The sequence below is a fragment of the Malaclemys terrapin genome, chromosome 6 (assembly GCF_027887155.1).
Source record: "Malaclemys terrapin pileata isolate rMalTer1 chromosome 6, rMalTer1.hap1, whole genome shotgun sequence".
In the NCBI taxonomy this organism is placed as follows: domain Eukaryota; kingdom Metazoa; phylum Chordata; order Testudines; family Emydidae; genus Malaclemys; species Malaclemys terrapin.
In genome coordinates this window covers 4,661,417-4,680,383 of record NC_071510.1, presented here as the reverse complement: position 1 = coordinate 4,680,383, position 18,967 = coordinate 4,661,417, and the positions used below count along the sequence as shown (strand labels likewise).

Below are 18,967 nucleotides of genomic sequence, written 5' to 3'. Positions count from 1 at the left end.
ATAATGCTAGGAGCCAATCAATTTCCACCTAGGCTGTCCACGTGGATTAGCCTCTGTGCACGCTCTTGCCAAGAACGAGATGAAATTCTGGCACATTCCACCAGGCCTAAGGCAGCTGCAGGGGCTCGCCACAAAACGTCTGTTGCTGGGGTATAGAAGATATGACATGGAGCTCCATACATATATTCATGCTGCGTTATTCTAGATCAGAGCCTCAGTTTGAGAGAGCAGTCCTGCGAAGTTTACTCGGGAGAGACTCCTCAGATCCACCCCCCTTTGAGTCTTGCAGCTGTCGGTTAATTACCAAGAGTGGGGCTCTATGCAGGTAATGCTCACAGAAAGAAGATCGGTTGCTCACCATAATAGCTGCATACTTCCAGACGATTGCGTGCATGGATTCTTATTACCTGTCCACCTTCCCTCATACTCCAAGTAATAAAACAGATGCTTGGTTGAGCAGAGGGAGTTGAGTGGTGGCTGGAGCTGCTCCCTTTTATGACCCCTCAGGTGGGGACACAAGGGCGCAGACGGGATGCAAGCAGCCCCAATGGACCGTGCTACGGAGCATGCACATATCACCAAGGGTGTGGAGCCATGCAGGCAAACATCTCAAATAGACACAGCTACTCTGGGGTGTAACCCTTTTCTTTAACACCAAAATCCACTACTGAGCACGGACATCAATCTAGGGCTGGTGCATCCCTTTCCTGTTGGCGTATTCATGCCGCAAAGAAAATGAATAAGAGGAAATGCCGATTAATATGGTTAGAAGCAGAAGTTCTCTCTTGTGTTTAGCACTGAGTGCTGATGAAGTATTAGCTTGTCAAAAAGCAGATGTGTTGGGGGGGTAGGGGGGTATATCCGCCACTTCTGAATTAAATCTCTTTAATATTAGGTTGTTGTCAAATTCTCCATAGTTAATCCAAAGACAATACTAGACAACAAGCCAAGAACAGGAAACTCAATCCAAGACTTGCATTTCTATTCAGTGATTCCAACACAATGCACTGGAAGATAAAGAAAGAAACTCAACATCTGTTTTATTTATGTAGTCATAGAACAAACAGAGGTTTATATTTCTGCCTTTTGAAGCTGAAGTTTCCTACTGAATTAAATGTCTTTCTTCCTTGCAGACACAGCTGATTTGCATAATTAACAACTTTCCTTACTGGAGAAGGGAAGCAGAACATGGAATTTTGCTAATGGAAGAGCAAATCCAATGTTTGAGTCTCATGGAACCAAGACTACAGGTTCCAGAGTCTAATCACAGTGCAACGTATGTAGGAAATGGATTACCATACCAGGGACTGATTTTAAGATCATGAATTCTGCACAGTATACTTACACTGCCCAGTCAAGCTTCTCATTCTTGATCGAATTGTAGAGAGCCTGTGAAGAGAAAGAAACAAGAAGGAATTACTGTTTGGACTCTGTCATATATATTTCAAGATGTCAATGGAAAATGTGTAACTACCACTAGCAAGTGAGTTGCCTCTGAACAAGAAAGACCATTAGCCATGCATGGCAACTCTTCGACTTGAGCAGGAGCAAGAATACTGGTCAAGACTGGACAAAAATTTTAGAATATAGGAGAATTTCAATAATTCTCCAGCGGTAGAAACATCAGATACAATATCTTGCATTTCAGTAGCTTGTGTGATATTTCGAAACCAACATTTTGCACAAAAATGTAAGACCACAGGACTGCATCTGGGGTCAAATCCTGGCCCTATGGAAATCACTGGGAGTTTTGCCATTGACTTCAAATAAGTCAATTTCATCCCTGGCTTTTATAGAGATCTGTACCAGAATAGCTTACCTGTGAAACACATCAAAATCACTCAGCCTGAAACACACTTTCATACGTCCACCAGATATGCATACACAAAAGCACCCATAAAAATATTGTTTCTATGTGCAATTAACTTGCATTAAATAAACTGCAAATATCCCGTACACTGCTGTAGTACTAAGGGCCAGTGTCTTTGGCATCAAAAGTCTCAATCTGTTTGGTGTCAATGGCCTGTTGTGACAGTTCTTTACAAAGTGGTGGCCTGTAGGGGAATTTGAACTCCTATGGACATCAGATAGTTGGAATGAGTTTCCTCTGAGCAGGAGAGTTCATACCACCTTGGCTAAGTGAGTTTGATCAGGTCTCCCTCATGTGGCTGACCCATATAGTGGATAAGAGCCTACTACTGCTAACAGCTAATGGAGTAACTCCTTTAATTTAAGTGACCAAGGCCTGTATTTTTGTTCATGAAATGCCCCAGGTTCTAGTGCAGCGTATACCCTACACTTGGGGAGTACTTTACACACATAAGTAGATTTACTCCAGCTATCAGCTTATTCCTAAACACCCCCCCAAACAACTCTGTTAGCATCTAGAAAAAGTTGAACTTGAAACAAGACAGACCATTATACACATGGTTACCAAAATACAGCATACCACAAATCTAGAAATCATCAGCTAAAGGTATGTAACTGTGGTACACCTCTACCCCAATATAACGCTGTCCTCGGGAACCAAAAAATCTTACCGCATTATATCGAATTTGCTTTGATCCGCCGGAGCGCGCAGCCCCGCCCCCCTGGAGTGCTGTTTTACCACAGCGTTATATTGGGTCGCGTTATATTGGGGTAGAGATGTACCCTTGACACCAATTCAAGTACGCACACCAATAAACAATTAATTCCTACTAACCAGCACCCAGACATCCTTAACTCTGCCCCAAAACAAAATTCACTTACAATTAAAGCTGTGTGAATAGTGGATTTTTTGGTTCACTGGCAAATCCGAAACCACCAAAACAAAATTTGATCAAACCAAAAAAATGTTTAAGCAAATTGAAAAGATAAAAAAAAAAAAAATTCCGGTCAAACAAAACATTTTATTCAACCCAAGACAAAATTTCATTTTGAACTTTTAGCTTTTTAAAATGTTTAAATTAAGACTGCTGTAGCCCACAAAAGCTTATGCTCAAATAAATTTGTTAGTTAGTCTCTAAGGTGCCACAAGTACGCCTGTTCTTCAAAACAAAACATCATTTCAAACTGAAAAATCCCAGGTTTCCTTTTGGCAGTGTTGAAATGGAACATTTCAATTATTTTGGATTATTTTTCCTGTGATCAAAACAATTTGGCAAAATTTCACAAATTTGACACAAATTCCCAAAATGTTTCTCTCTCATCAAATCTGCATTTTACGCCAAAAAAAGGCTTAAATAAAAAAAAAGTAGCCGAGCTCTTCCTAGGACTATCAAGTCTAATCCAGTCTTATCCACCCATCACACGACTCACAAGTGGGCAGCCCTGACCCTGCAACAAGAGCCTCCCGGACAAGCCTCAGCAGTCCCATGGAGCCCCACATGCTTCCCAATGCAGGATCAGGGCTTTAATGCTTCACTCTTATTCATGCAAAAGTTGGGAAAACTGGCCTTTAATTCCACCACTTGCAACCAGGTCAAACAAAGACACTTACAATCCCAATCTCCTCCAATGCCAGACACAACTGTGTAGCGGTTACTAGCACTTTCCAGCCACTGTGCAAAATAATTCCTTGCACCCAGAGCTTGAGAAATATCACATACTGGGCCAGGTACAGAGGTGTGTCTGAGCTATATTCAGTACCCCTGAAAGGTACCTGTTCGTGGGGCACAACTTAGCTTCATGGCCTCTCTAATGTGAAGTGACTAGAGCAAGCCTTCATGGCCATTCTGCAAACCCAGATTTGCCAGCGTGCAGCCTTTCCTGCCCGACGTGCTCTGGCATACTACTATACTGTGGGAGCAGGGCCAGGCCTGAGTGGCACAGGGCCACGGTATCTTTATTTTATCTCTTAAGCAAGATCATAAAATTACGTTCCTTAGATTAAAACAGGAACGGCTAGTGTTGCAATGAAGCATCACATGTACTAGTATTACCTGTGTTACACCAGAGCACACGGCCCCCAAGTGACATCCAGGGCCCCATTGTGGTGGGCACTGGACACACATGTAGGAGAATGCAGACCCTGCTCTGAATTGCTTACATAGTCTATTACTATTGATCTGCAGTAGTTCCACTGCATGCTAACAGCTTTCCCTGGCAAGTGCTCCAAGGAGCTCATGAACCAAGGACAAACAATTAGACAGAGCTCAGGGAAGGGGGAATATTTACCTAATTCCAAGACAAGACATCACAAGTGGGTTTAACCAACCATAGGTGGGAGAAGGGGAAAGAGAACCAGGTTAACCCCAATGGTGCAGTTATAAATGAATTAGATCCAGGTTCCTTTTATCAGTATAGCATGAGCTGCCAGAGATGCCTATAGTTAAGAGTTGTATGATACTCTTCATTATGAGACTGTTTTTATTTTGTTATAACTTTGCTAAACTTCAATTGTTCACGCTGGTATTTCCATGTTTGTTCTCTGGCTCAGGCTCGCAAGAGACAGGGGGTGAAGAGGGAGGAGTTTCAGTTAAAACCGTTCAGCTGTTTCCAAGAATGAGGTTAGGGGAAAACAGTTTTGCCAACGTTAACTGTTTGGCCAGTTGTTTCTTTGAAGAGCTCTAGCACCCCCAGACTTTGTAGCAGGGATTGGAAATTTGGCAGAAGGATGGTCCTGGAGTCGAGGAGGTGCCTTTTGTTGTCATTTTGAAAGTCCAGCCAGATCTGGTCGAGTTAAAAACAAGTTAAAATGGTTATTTGCACACACTCCGTATTACTGATTACAGGTTTGCTGCTAAAAATCTCCAGAGATCCATCTGCACCGAGTACACTCCAGCCCAATGGGGCTTCCTACACAGTTGGCACAAAACCAGAGCTCCAGCTGGGGAAGACAGCAGCGACTACCCCCCTAATTTTGCCTACAGGAAGGTACTTGGGGTTGGGACCAGCAGGAGACAATGGGTTCTCGTCTCAGCTCTTCCACTGACGGACGTGAATTATGTGCATTATTACAGAACAAGGCCTGATATTTCTACTTTAACAGGGTAGTGGGCATCATCCACCCAGTCAGATAGTGGGCATGTGGGGAGGAATAGAGAGCCCCCCAGAAAACAATATATTCTCTCCACAAGATAATAAAATAATAATATTGATCTATTTACACAATGGACAGGAACTCATCCCTAGCCCCCTTTCTCCTCTCACTGCTCCAGAGGGTATTCCAAAGAGAGGATGGATTGTCTGGTAGTGAGAGTCCTCGCTTGGGCTGTGGGAGCTCCGGGTTCAAGCATCCTGTGAGAGCCTGGGCAAGTTACAGTGTCTTTCTGTGCCTCAGTTCCCCATCCATAAAACAGGGATAACAGCACTGCTCTGCCTCACAGCCGTGCTGTGAAGACAAATACATTAAAGATTGGGATGCGCACAGATCTAGCACTGGAGTAACTTCTGCAGCCTCCATGGCGCTGGCAGGTATGCAGTGGGGAAGAGAGGCTGTGTTTCCCAGTGGATAGGGGGCAGCGCTGGGCTAGGAGTCAGCAACACTTCACCTCTGTGTGCTAGGGTTGCCAATCCTCCAGGATTTGTCCTGGAGTCTCCAGGAATTAACGTTCATCTTTAATTAAAGATTATGTCATGTGATGAAACCTCCAGGAATACATCCACCCAAAACTGGCAACCCTACTCTGTGCCTCTTACTCCAAAGGCTTGAACCAGTGCTAGGCACTATACTGTTTGTCTTTCCCATTTAGATGGTAGCTCTATGACGGTCTCTCATTCAGGGTTTGTACAGGGACTAGCACAATCTTGTGTTGTGTCTCTAAGTGCTACTTCAATTCAAATAATAAAATAGAGGGTAGGGAGACCCGCAGTGCTGCTTAAAGGGGCAGCAGATAATTTCTGACTCTGCTTCCTGCATCTGCAGAGCAGTGCGCTCATGGCCCCTCCTTCTCCCAAGTCACCCTAATGCACAGCAGAGGTCTGGTGATGCTCACGCTCCCCACGCGACAACATTCACCAGATCTAATGCAGGGCCCGGTACAAACAAATCACACAAACCCCCAGTGTATTACCGCAAAAACGCAGGAAGAGGCAACGTTCATTCAGAGTGGGAAGGCCACTCCAGTGGACAGGTCTCTGGGCTAGGACATGGGAGAGCAGGCTTCTGTTCTCAGCTGGGCGACAGACCCGCTGCATGACCCCGAGCAGGTCTATGCTGTGCTCTTCCCAACGGCATATCCCTCGCCTTCCTCACAGGGGTACTGAGAGGCAAAACATCCATTAACGAATGTGAAGTGCTCACATACTACATCGAGGTATCTAGACAGATTCCTTCAATTTCTGTTAGTCACAGGGGTCATCCTTAAAAAGCTTCAATGCTACCTCAGTATCTGAGGCATTCACTGCACTTGCTATGGGGAATAACTAGAGAATATTGAGGCAACGAACAAGTTTTTAAGGGTAACCGATATATTTACGCATCTTGGGGCAAGGAGCAGTTAACTGAGCAGAAGCTCAGGGTGTATCCCATTCTCACTCCCTGGGCAGCTGTCTGCATCAGTCCAAGGATGCAAAGCAGCTGTAAACCCAGCTTAAGATGTACCGTGTCACTGAATCAGGCCCTGTGAGACTCCTTGTTATCAGAAAACCCCTCCGAATATTTGAAAGCCAGTGGCAGATCAACACATACAGCCCGAGGGCCTGCACTGCCATCTTATGGCTACTCCCCTACACCAACCAAACACTACTCTGCCCATCCCAGAACCTCTGTTTCCTGTGTCCCTGTCTCTGCTGCTCAGTGCTTTCCCGAGCAGCAGCTGAAGTCTGAGGTTAACATCCATGAAGTTGAGCGTTTCATAATGGGCTGCACATACGGATAACAGCCGAGAACCCTGCTGAAACACTAACCCCTACTAATGTCGTGGCCATTACTTGACAAAGCTCTACGCAGCTGCCGACATACCGAGGCTGACTGTCTGCAAGTTCAGGAACGTAGCGCTATCGGTTTATATTTAGTTCCTATTTTGGCAAGAAACTTTTCTTTTTTTTAATTTGGAAGCCTAAATTCTGCAGAAATTGGTAGCTTGGTTCCCCTCCTCTTCCCCCTTCCATGACTGCCAGGGAAAACTTCCCCCTGGTGAGTGGCCGGGGGAATCTTTAAAGACCTAGGAAAGGTTGTTTTATTCCATCTCACTTTAAAGGTGAAGCCCACCGGGAGGAATGGAACTAAAGGAGGCTGTATATTTTCAAAGGCACTTGGCATTGGCCTCATTTTGCTCCTATTAAAGTCGGAAGCAGAGACTCTGACAACTCCTTCCTATATATAAAGTATGTATATACTGTATTTTAATGAGCTAAGTCACATTATTATGACAACTGCCACGAAACTCCGGAATGCATTAAAATATAAGTTACCTCCCATTGGATGATTAACTCTCCTTCCCCCAAGTGCTCGTGTGTAAGAGTCACTGAGTCACCAGAGCCATCTACTCCAAACAAAGTCTACAACATCTGCAAGTCTTGGACGAGCCTACGAGACAGTCACGCAACTCACAACGAACACACGACTGAGTGTGAATGCAGACATGAAGCTGCAGCTAACTATCCCAGCTGGGCATTGCTGAGAGGTAAATCGTTTAGCTACTAAGAAAGTCAGGTGATGCAAAACCTTCCAATGCAGATGAAAGCCAAGTCAGCAGGGTCCACCATGCTGATGAGCTGGCAGGGGGATGCTGCATGATCCCCTTCTTTAAAAAGTCAGCCATGAGGTCTGCTAAAGGAGAATCCTGACTTCCTTCAAGAAGTAAGCAGATGATGCCGTCCCTTGTCCAGGCTGGCCAATAGGAACTGATGGCCAGGACTGAAAGGAACAGACAGAGTGCTAAGGCTGGCTCTGCTAGGTAACATTCACCAGCCTGCCTGCACACACCCACTGCTTCCATGATCTCCGCAGCTACAGCAAAGGGAACTCCCACCTTGCATGTTCCCCTGCCTCTCCTGCAGCTTCCAGGTGCACCTGGGAGACGCACCAGGTAGCCCTCACAGTCGTCATCAGACCTTCCAGCAATGTTTAAGAAAGAGAGGGGCCACGCCACAGCTGACGGATGGAGTGGAAGTCCTTTGGCTACTGCAGCCTGCCTATCGCCCTGCGAATGACGACCCCCTTTGTCCCCACCCCCAGGTTGTGCTACAAGCCAACCTGGGGGGGGGGAACACACACACCCAACAAGAGAAGACCTGCTCCCCACCCCACTAGCCTGGGGAAATCCATTCTCTGATACCCACCCCACACCAGCTGGAGGAGACTGGGAGAGGTGGAAGGAATGATGGATCTGAAAGGGGGAAGTGTACAGGAAGGATGGATGGTTTTGGTGTGCGTGCAGGGAAAGAGATGGGGCTTGATAAGGATTTTGTGGGAGGGGAATTTTGAGAGTATCACCAACTGAGGCAGAATATTTTTGAGGGAGCCTCCTATTATAAAAAACATTGTTCTTAGAATAAAAACCTGCCATCCACCCCAGCAGCAGAAAATGGAGACGGAAGGCTAGCCAAGCTCCCGAGAGCGGAGGGTGAAACGCTGCGCAGGGGACCTGTACTCTGTAATCTCAACACATCAGGCTAGTCAGCTTTTCATCAACATTATGGTTAACGGGCGCCTATGGCATGACTGCGGACAGAGCTGTTCGGCTAGCTGCACAAAACCCAGTGAGGACAGACTAGAGATGTGCCTCAGAATATGGAAGCACTGGCAGAGCATATTTCAAAAATCTAGTTGGGGGATTTTACCATTCATGTGCCTTTGTGGAACAGGCTTAAGCTTTTTGCAGCTCGGTACTGGACTGAGAGATACCCAGGTATGTCTGCCTGGAGAAAAAGCTACAGCCAGGCTAGATCACGCAGTAGGTTCTGAGGGCATTGAATGCATTTCATGTGACCCCCATTTGAACCCAAGTCTCCAGAGGTGACCAAGATACGTTAACCTGCTGCGCCATCTACACATGCCAACCTGCTGGCCAGCAGCAGATGCCGTTAGCATTAGCTTCTGAAATATGGACCTGGCTAAGCCCAAGGGATGCGTGCGTCTCAGTTGTTGTTTGGCAGTAGATGAATGCGAGTCAGGACAGCTGGGGTCTGTTCCCTCTGTGCCACGGGGGCAGGTCACATGACTTCTCTCCACTCATTTCTTCCAGCTACAAAATAAGGCTCCTGGTAGTCCCCTTTGCTAAGTCCTCGAAGGTCCTGAAAGGGGTGGGCAAGTGCAAGGTACCAGAGAAGGAGTTTGTAGCCGGATGGGCAAGGAGGGACTAACAGACCAGACCCTGCCCCCCCAACCAATGGACTAGAAACACCTTCCAGCCCGGTGTCCACTGGCAGTCATGTGACAGGCCCTTACACCTGCAAGCAGGTGTAGCTGGAGACGGGAACTTAGGCAAATAGCCACAGGCGACACAGGTGAAACAGGCTATAGGCTCAGGCTGAAGACAAAAAGAGAATTTATATACAAACAGGACTGGGATCCCATTGTGCTAGGCACTGTACAAACACACATGACCTGATTTTCACTTCCCCAGGGCCTCTTTATACCTCTTGAACAATTACATTTACACTGTGTTGGCAGCACAGAAAGGCCTGGAAGGGGCTTTCATGTAAATGTGAATCAAGTCCATAGAGAGAGACTGTCCTTACCCCAGAGAGCTACAACAAACGCCATTGACCGGCCAGACTAAGAGTGGGAGGGGAAACAAGCAGAGAGGGGTGACATGATTTTCCCAAGGTTACATAGCAGGTCAGTAGCAGAGCCGGGAACAGAACAGCGGCTCCCAATCCAGTGAGCCACGCGCTAGAATGTACTGCCTCCTCTAAAAAGAGAAACAGTTGCCAGCTAAAAAAGAGAATAATAGGAAAAGATAAAAGAAAAATCTTTATAGTGCATGCGTCCTTCTGCTCCGTTTTGTTTGGCTCTGTCTCTCCTATTTTGACTGTAAGCTTTTGTGGGCCGACACAGGTCTTCCTACATGTCTGTAAAGCACCCAGCACACTTTTGGATGCCATATCAATAATAATGAGAATAGAGAAATATAGATCAATTTTGAGTAAAAAGTAATACGGTAAAAATAAAAATGCATCAACAAACTGGGAACTGGAGCTGAATAGTCTAGAGAAAAACAAACAGTATGTTTTCCATTTCAGCCGTCAGAGGCAAGCACTGCGGAGGCAGAATTCTATTAGCTTCAACAGGAATTCCACACATTATGATTATTATTTATATTACAGTAATACCTACAGGCACCAACTGAAATCAAAGGCCCACTGTGCTAGGAGCTGTTCATACACATAGTAAGAGATGGCCCCTGCCCTGAGAGCCTACGATCTAAAAAGATCGGAGAGACAAAGGGAAGGGAGGGAAAACTGAGGCACAAAGGGGTGAAGAGACTTGCTCAAGGTCACACGGCAGGTCAGTGGCAGAGACAGGAAGAGAAGGCAGGTCTCCTGATTCCCAATCCAGTGACCCACCCAGCATATCACAAGACCTCCCTACGCATGTGCATGGAGCAGCTTTATGAAAATGAGTTGTCCCAGTGAATTCAGTGGAATCACTCACAGCCCTAAAGTTAATTACATACAGAATGTTTATGAAATCAGGGGCATGAAGTGCTTGAAGATCTATCCCTTACTTGGTAGCTTGTCAGAGTGGGAGACAGGAGAGTAAGAGAAATGGCTGCCATGTACTTAATCCTGCCTCAGTAGGGGGACTGGACTAGCTGACCTCATGAGGTCCCTTCAGTCCTACATTTCTATGATTCGGTGACATTGCACCAGCAATCTCCAGGAAACCCTATCATGTTATTTCACTGAAACAACCATGGCCATGTTGTGTTAGTTATACTGAATAAAGTCCTTCTCAAAAGCAGTTTTACTGAAACTGAAGTAAAACCTTTGGGAAAGTTTGCACTGCTCCAAGGCGAAGAGCGTTAGGTCTTCACTGAACAATGCATGTACTATAAACTACGAGTGCATAACCCGGACAAAACAAAGAATACCTGCAGAGAGAAGGGATGTTTTCATCATCACCTTCCTTCAGAAGAGTCTGCTGGAATGTAACTTCTGCACTGATGTATGTGGGATTTGGAACAAACAGACACAGTAGGTCTCCAGCATAAATAAAATGCGTGTGTGTGGGTGTAAACATGATACAGGAGCACATGCACACACACAAATCATGGCTAGATGCCTTTAGATGTTCTTCAAAACCACTCTAGCCTTATCTTGTTTTAACACTCCCTAGTGAGCAGCTACTAGCATTCTAACCTGTGTTATAATCTGTGTGAAGTGGAAAGGAAGGTAGAGGGAAATTTGTTCACTATTTAAAGCATCTTGCTCACATACGGCCAGATGCTGTGAGATGTTGGGCTGATGCTGAGTACCCCACTCCCACTGGAGGGGATCAGCACTTCTGGGAATGGGTACACAGAGAGTGGTGGAACGAGGCAGGCGCCAACCCTGCATACAATGTGTGTGTGTTTGCCTACAGTGCTCTGCTGCTTTAAAGCACACTAAACCCAGTTCCCGGAGCAGTTGGTTATATCCATGTTAAGCAAACAACCATAAATACATCCCTACCAGCGTACAGTGGAGCCTTCCTAATCAATATTTTATGGTAATATTTAATCATGCAGTACAAGTGAGATGATATTTTTATCTAACTCCCTCATAGACAAAAGCAGAGGGAGGAAAATGGATTTTAAAGAAATCTGTATAAATAATTTCCCAAAAATAAAAAAATTCCAAGACCGAGAATTTGCAAATGCAGGCAGCTTGCCTCGGAGCAGAGCTCCAATTAGCATTCCAGCGAGCAAGTTTTCAGTGTTCACTGTTGCATTAAGCTTCGAGACAGGGCATCCCTCTAAAATCCCATCTATACACCACCAATCCTCTTTGCCTTCAGTCTCTTCTCAAACCGATGGATCTTTCTTGGCTTCACAGCAATTCTGTGATCACTAGAGATTACCCAGAGCCATATGAACTGCCTTCATTCCTCACCAGACCATCAGTACAAGATTTTCTATCATGTTATCCCTATTCACAGCAGACAGAAATATTGTGCATTTGTTTTTTACCTTGCTTTCTTTAGCAGAAAACTCAGAGGAGTTGGAGATTTTCATAGACTTTGACCGGTGGGACTGTCGCCAGAGAGAGTCGTCTCGGGAGTATTTCACGGAACCTGTGGCTCTCACTCGGACCTTGCTGGTGCTCTGCACACTATTAACTCCAATCATTTCCAAGAGTGAGGGTGGGGGGAGAGGAGAAACAATGGCCCACCCTAGACCAGTGCAGTGTAGTAAAGCTGGAGACAAATCTGTAAGGACTGTCTGTGAACCTAGGCTGGAGCGCTCAGTGTTTGCTTAAAATGCACCAGGCTGTTTGCTCCAGCATCTTCAACTACACTGTTTTGAGCCAGTCTGATTGTTCCAGGCATTGCTCACGTCACTGGCCCTGAAAAAAAAGAGACAAACTCCACCCCTGCTCCCCTCCCTTCTTCAGCATATGCTCCCCCTCCCCGGACACACACTAACACAGGCACAAACACAAAGACACATATCCCAGATACGGGAACAAATGGCAACAGGCCAAGCAAAGCAATTCATTCTCAATTCAGAGAGCAACCCTTTTATTCCTGTGATGTCATGCCTCCTTCATTAAGGTTTCCAATAAAATAAAGACACCACGAATAAAAGCCTTCAGTAACCTGTCAGACACTGGCCCTTGCAAGTGAAAAATGCTGATGGATTCCAGGACACTACAAAACCAATCCCAGGGCTCTGGAAAGTGGGTTAGAAAAATAAAGACGCCCCCGTCACTGTCTGCCCTTAATGAATAGTAACAATGCTTAACACCTCTAGCTGCATTGTTATCCAGGTACCTCTAAGTGCCCTCAAAAGAGGCATGAAGGGGACACTGCAGTGCCCATTTTAAGATGGGGGTAATTGAGGTGCAGGGGAGGGCAAGTGATTGTCCAAGGTCACCCAGTCAATCAGTTGCAGAACTGGGAATAGAAGCTTGGGCACGTGTCTCCCCTTTGCAGTGAAAATACGGGCAAAGGAAATAGACGCTCCAAAAATCATTCCAAAACAGGAATGCAGCCCATATCCTGTACCCTGTCCTGCCAGCACATCCACACGGGTTAACAAACCGAGGGCAATTTGCAGCCCCACGCAAGCCCTAGGCACCATCTAAAGCCCACTCAAACCCCACTTTGAGGGCTTAAGTGATATATGGCCCCTTTGCTGGTCTCTGTGCAGGAACGAATGTCATCCAATCAGCATGCACGGTTTCAGACAGGGTGGATGCTCCCAGTAAGGGAGAGGAGCTGGTTACCTAAACGCTGCAAAAGCGCCATCATTTCTGGCTCCTGGAGACCCAGAACATAGCAGATTGCACGTAACCATAGCAACCAGCTCAGAGGCGAGAGCTCAGAGGTAGTGGCAGCTGCTGACACAGGATGGAGCAGGTAGCCAGCCAGTACAAGTGGGGAAGATGAGCGGATGATGGGAACCCAGGAGAGATGTACCCATACAAATGGAGGTGAATCACAGGTGTCTGGGATGCAGTGCTCAGCTGCCCCGGAGCTGAACAGGAAAACATTCCAGCATGTGCCAGTCACGTGGCTGCCCTCCGCAATGGCCTTTGCACTGCTGTGATATACACGGCGGCTGACAAGCGGCTCTCACCAGGCAGCTGGAGATCCAGAACATCCAAGGGCCAGCAGGACTATTAAATCATCTAGTCTGACCCCCTGCACAACACAGGCCAGACCACCTCACCAGTCACATTCCCTCAGTGACAGGAAAATCCTCAGGTGGTAGAGAGCTGGGTTAGCTGCTGTGTGCCACACTCTCCCGCCTCTGTAGGCAACAAAGAGGGCAACAAAAATGATCAAGGGGCTGGGGCACATGACTTACAAGGAGAGGCTGAGGGAACTGGGGTTATTTAGTCTGCAGAAGGGAAGAATGAGGGGGGATTTGATAGCAGCCTTCAACTACCTGAAGGGGGGTTCCAGAGAGGATGGATCTAGACTGTTCTCAGTGGTGGCAGATGACAGAACAAGGAGTAATGGTCTCAAGTTGCAGCGGGGGAGGTTTAGGTTGGATATCAGGAAAAACTTTTTCACTAGGAGGGTGGTGAAGCACTGGAATGGGTTCCCTAGGGAGGTGGTGGAGTCTCCTTCCTTAGAAGTTTTTAAGGTCAGGTTTGACAAAGCTCTGGCTGGGATGATTTAGTTGGGGTTGGTCCTTCTTTGAGCAGGGGGTTGGACTAGAGGACCTCCTGAGGTCCCTTCCAACCCTGATATTCTACGATTCTATGAGTCCCTCCCTCAGCTGGGGGGCAAGCCTGTGGGGTGGCCAGAGCACTGCAGTGCCAGGTGGCTTAAGGGCTCTCAAGAAGTGCTGCTAGCCGCTGTAGGTTAGTGCAGAGACACATTTGTTACAGGAGACAAATGAACTGGGACTGGATGCAGTCCCCCCCGGCCCGCCCTTGTTTACATACATCTGAACCGCTATCAGCATGCCTCACCGCCAGACACTCGGGTTCCCAGAGACAGAACGTGTATCGCCAACGCGGCAGCAGTGTGACAGGAGCAGAAGGCTTCTGCTACATCTGCCGCAGATCCATTCGGCTAGTTCTCAGAATCTCCCGGACCCTGACCCACCCAGCAGTCATGTCTGTTAACTCCCACATGCACTGGCTGGAAGAGGTGGAAATCACCACTACCAGGGACACCTCTAAACCTTTCTTACTTGTTAGCACCTGCGTTTTTCACGAAGCGTTCAGAGCTGGTCATAAACACAGTTTTCTTTCTGAAAGGCCTCTCTCTATTTGCTGGTGTGTCCCTGAGACGGGAGTAAGTCAGGTCACATCCATTGTATTCTGCAACCCCTGGCTCACAGCAGGAAGAGCCCGTGGCTTTCAGGGCATACCCATTGTATCAGGCCATGTGGACAATGGCCTTCCCCCCACACCACCACCACTAGCAACAGCCTAGTAACTGAGGGATTAAAATATGCATTTGTCATCTGACTCCATCGTGGATTGATTGCAAAACAGTCTCCATCATGGAAGATCCATGTGTGAGATACAGCAAGAAACCATACTGAACTTGCCCTAGAACTGCTCCAAGCAGGTCAGAAAAACAGAACTTGGGTCAATAAAAAGAGACTTCAAGGAAATCAAAGTCAGTGGGCCAGATCCTGGTATAAAATCAGCAGCACTCCCCTGGGGTCAGTGGAGCTACACAAAGGATCAGATCCTATTTCTGGAAGCTATAAATCAGCACCTCTGAAAATCAGGCCCTCGCTGTCTCTAGTTGGACACCCAAAATTAGGGGGGAGGGGAGGGAGTGCCTCTGCCATGATGGCTACAGAGCTCCAGCATGCTGCAAAGCCTAGGCAGGGGGCAAACTAAGCCCTTGGCTTACTGTACAGTGATCTGCTCCCTTTACTGCTACCTTCTCCTCTCGCTCCAACTCACCTGCAGAGTTTTATCATCACCGAGATTGTGAGCTCATCTCCCTGCACATCTGTACAGCACCTTGCACAGCTGGGCCCTGGTTCCTGATTGGTGCTGCCAGGTGCTACTGCTGTATAAATAATAAACAGCAGCAGGAAGAAATTAGCGAATATTTGTCTGGACAGTTTGGAGAGATTCAATTAATGGAATATATTTTAGTTCAAAATATTAGACGGTGACATGAATGCGAAAGACCTGCATTGTGATATTGGAAGAGAAATTCGATATGGGCTTTGTGGAGCACAATCGAAGGCCTGGTCTACACGACAGAGTTAGGTCGACTTAAAGCAGCTGATACCTGAAGCCGTGGCGGGGCTCTGGCTGTCAGCACCCCACAAGGCCCCACACTGACAGTTAAATCAGTGCAAGTGCTGCTGGTGAGGGCATGTACCCCGAGAGAAGGAGCTAGTGTGGACTTGCCAAACCGATTTATTTACTGCAGTGGCTGTATGTCAACGTAACTTAAGTCAACTTCACTTTAGAGTGTAGACTTGCCCAAAGTAACTCCCACTACTGTGCTGAAAGAGCTTTGCTATCTACAAACAAAGAGACAAGAATCCATTAGTACCACTCAAGCCTGATCCTAGTGACAAAAAATAAACATTAGTTTAAAAAAATCCCAACCCACTCCTGAGACCAAGTGACATATTTGTGCAGCACAGTTATTAGGACACAGGAAAGACGACAATATTAAGTGAATCTGTGTATTCGCCACAGGAAGATTTCCCTCTGTTTAAAAAAAAACAGCCCCACAATCCAAACACACAAAATGCAAATGGGTTCCGTTGCATGAATGAAGCGTATAGACTATATATCTTCTTAAACATAGACACCAAAAGGTGATCAGCAATCAGCTGTCTTTGGGGAGCTGATATTTAATATAACGATTTCTGAGGTCTGTTGACCAGTCAGAGGTTGACAACATAAATTAAATCTTAATGCCTCAATCGACCGAGTGTACAGCAGTCACGGATACTTGACCGCAACTACTTTTGTCTTCTACACGCACAAGTGGTCAGGTAAAGGCAAAAATGAGGAGACGCTGTAATAGGATCACAGCATGTTTCATGCATGGTAGGAGGAGGATGGATATCCATGTAGCTTTCTGATGTTATCTAGCTATGCTGTCTTCATGCTAGCCATCCATCCTCGGTTGACCGCAATACACTATACAAGACAAGACATTTACAGAAATGCTGGGTCTGATCCTGCCCCCATGGAAGTCTAGAGCAAAACTTCCATTGACTCCCACACAGGAGGATCAAGTCTGCTGTGTTCTTCCGAGGTAAGATGTATTATGTACATGTATGTATTCTGTGTCGGAACACAATGAAGAGTCCCATATGTCCATGGAACTGATCTCATCCTACGCTTTGCATCAGTAAATCGATTCAAGTCAGCAGAGTAACACCAACACAGTATTGGTGTGAGAACAGAATCAGGCCTCACCCTTCCATTTCCTTTTTTTTCCGGTGGTGGGCGAAGACGTGGTAGAGGGAGAAACTCTCCTTTCTCTTTCGCTGCTGAAATCAAGTGTCATGTTACTAACCATGGGGACTGATATGATCATGAAAACAAACTCCTTTGCCACAACGGGGATGTCACGGATACCGCACAAACACTGCAAAAATCACTCTGAACATTCCCTTTACAACGGCTCGAAATACAGCTGGAGAATGAGGAAATTTCACTCCCCAGCTAGGCCCCCCCCCCAGCCCACACTAACACAATATTGTAGGCCATATTATTTTTTATTTATACCAAAACAGGGATAACCTGCAAGGGAATCAGGTCCTGTTATTACATGACTTGTTTTAATAACTATACTCTAATTACAGCCTCTGCTCACAAAGACAAATAGGGTTATACATTAATTGAGACTTCCATTTAAAAATTATCAGCATATTATTTAATATAAAAAAGTTATTAAGTTAAAGTTGCAACAGAAGATGTACCATTAAATACAGTCATAAAAAAAAGCCCCTCTACTAAAAACCTCCACATCAAACCTGAGGTTACAGAAGGGCTGGTTTCAGAAGCAACTGCTGAATCACACATATGCGTAAACACAGAAAAAAAATCTCTGGCTAGTTCATTGACAACCTCGACTCCGCACCTGCAATAAACACTCCCAACAGTGCTGAAGCCTAAATTGCCCAGCTGAGACGCTCTTCATACGGCCTTGTCTCAGAACCGTACGTACGACCGTTCATGCCATCCCGATTCATAAAGCCGAGCGCAATCCAGGAAATGAAGGCTACTTTAACAATGGCGGGGGCTTTACATGGGTGTCCTGTCTTGCATTTGGTGCAATGCCTCCTAAGAGATGGAGCACAGAAGGCAAAGGCCAGGGGGCAAAGCTGGCCTGTGGTTTAAATTAGAGGTTCCTCCCCAGGGCTGCCTACGGGCTGCCCAGGACACCCTGTGGAGCTCGCTATGGACATAGCCCCCCGACATGCTCCTTCCTGTTCCTAGCCCCACCTCCAGCATGCCCCCGAGGCCTGGGCCTGTGGAAGGGAAAAGCACAGGGGCAATGAAGTCAGGTCTATGGTGCTCCGGTGCCAGGAGAACTCTGCCCCAGCCCCTCCAGCTCCTGTGTGGCTCCTACATGCCAGCGAGGCCAGAACCAACCCCTTCGGGTATGACTGTACTGCCCGCTAAGCCCACGCTCTGACTCGGCTTGAGCCCAACCTCCACTTCCATCCACACACGGATAAGTTTGACTCGGGTCAGCCAGCACTCATGACCCAAGTCCTAGGACCCTACTTTGGAGTGTGTCAGAGCCAGAGCCTGTCACTTTGCAGTGTGGACTCAGTTCAAGCTGCACACTCAAGTCAGCAGGTCGGCATAGTGCAGTATGGACACGTGAGCACAGCTGAGAGACCTGGGTCCAGCAACTGGAAACCCAGGATTGCAGCACAGCGTGGACGTGCGAGTGCGGGCTGGGAAACACGAGTCCACAAGCCCAGTCCCACAGACCTGGGCTTACAATGCAGTGTAGACGTACCCTTAGTGTTTACTAATATCTTATTAATACCTTACACACATCATCACCAGGTAATATGACCTTGAAAGAAAACTAAGTGCTCTATTTAACATCAGACATCAAAGAAAAACATCAACATTCAAGTTGCAACCCAATGTTCTTGTTTGAAGGGATAATAGTTGAAGTAGGTCACGGAGAGTAGCCCAATGTCATTCTCAAGGTGTGATGACTAACAGAATGCAGGAGCACAGAGGGTTTATACAGCAGTCATTCCAAAACCAATGGAAACAGCATTTTTTAAAAATATGGTATAAATTGTATTTCTACTCCCCCTTCCCCTGAGTTGCAGTACAGAACTTAAATTTCTAGCAGATCAGTGGGTGGAAGATCAAAGACTGTTTTTCAGAATTTGTTTTCTACCCACGTGGAGGTGGGAGTAATATGTCAGAAGGACCAAACTGTGTGTGTGACATTGTATTAGAGATTTCCCGA

At 46.6% G+C, this 18,967-nt stretch overlaps 1 protein-coding gene across 7 annotated transcripts in view; it reads right to left on the bottom strand.

Annotated features, from left to right (window-relative positions):
• Positions 1-18,967, bottom strand: part of PSD3 (pleckstrin and Sec7 domain containing 3) — a 150,870-nt gene that overhangs the window by 36,314 nt on the left and 95,589 nt on the right. For 6 of the 7 annotated variants that reach the window (XM_054031577.1, XM_054031578.1, XM_054031579.1 and 3 more), the window contains one exon: positions 1,346-1,389. In XM_054031577.1, the coding sequence (XP_053887552.1) occupies positions 1,346-1,389 (44 nt within the window). Of the gene's footprint in view, positions 1-1,345; positions 1,390-12,041; positions 12,282-18,967 lie in introns of those variants that run through there. The other variant, XM_054031584.1, reaches the window with a different exon arrangement.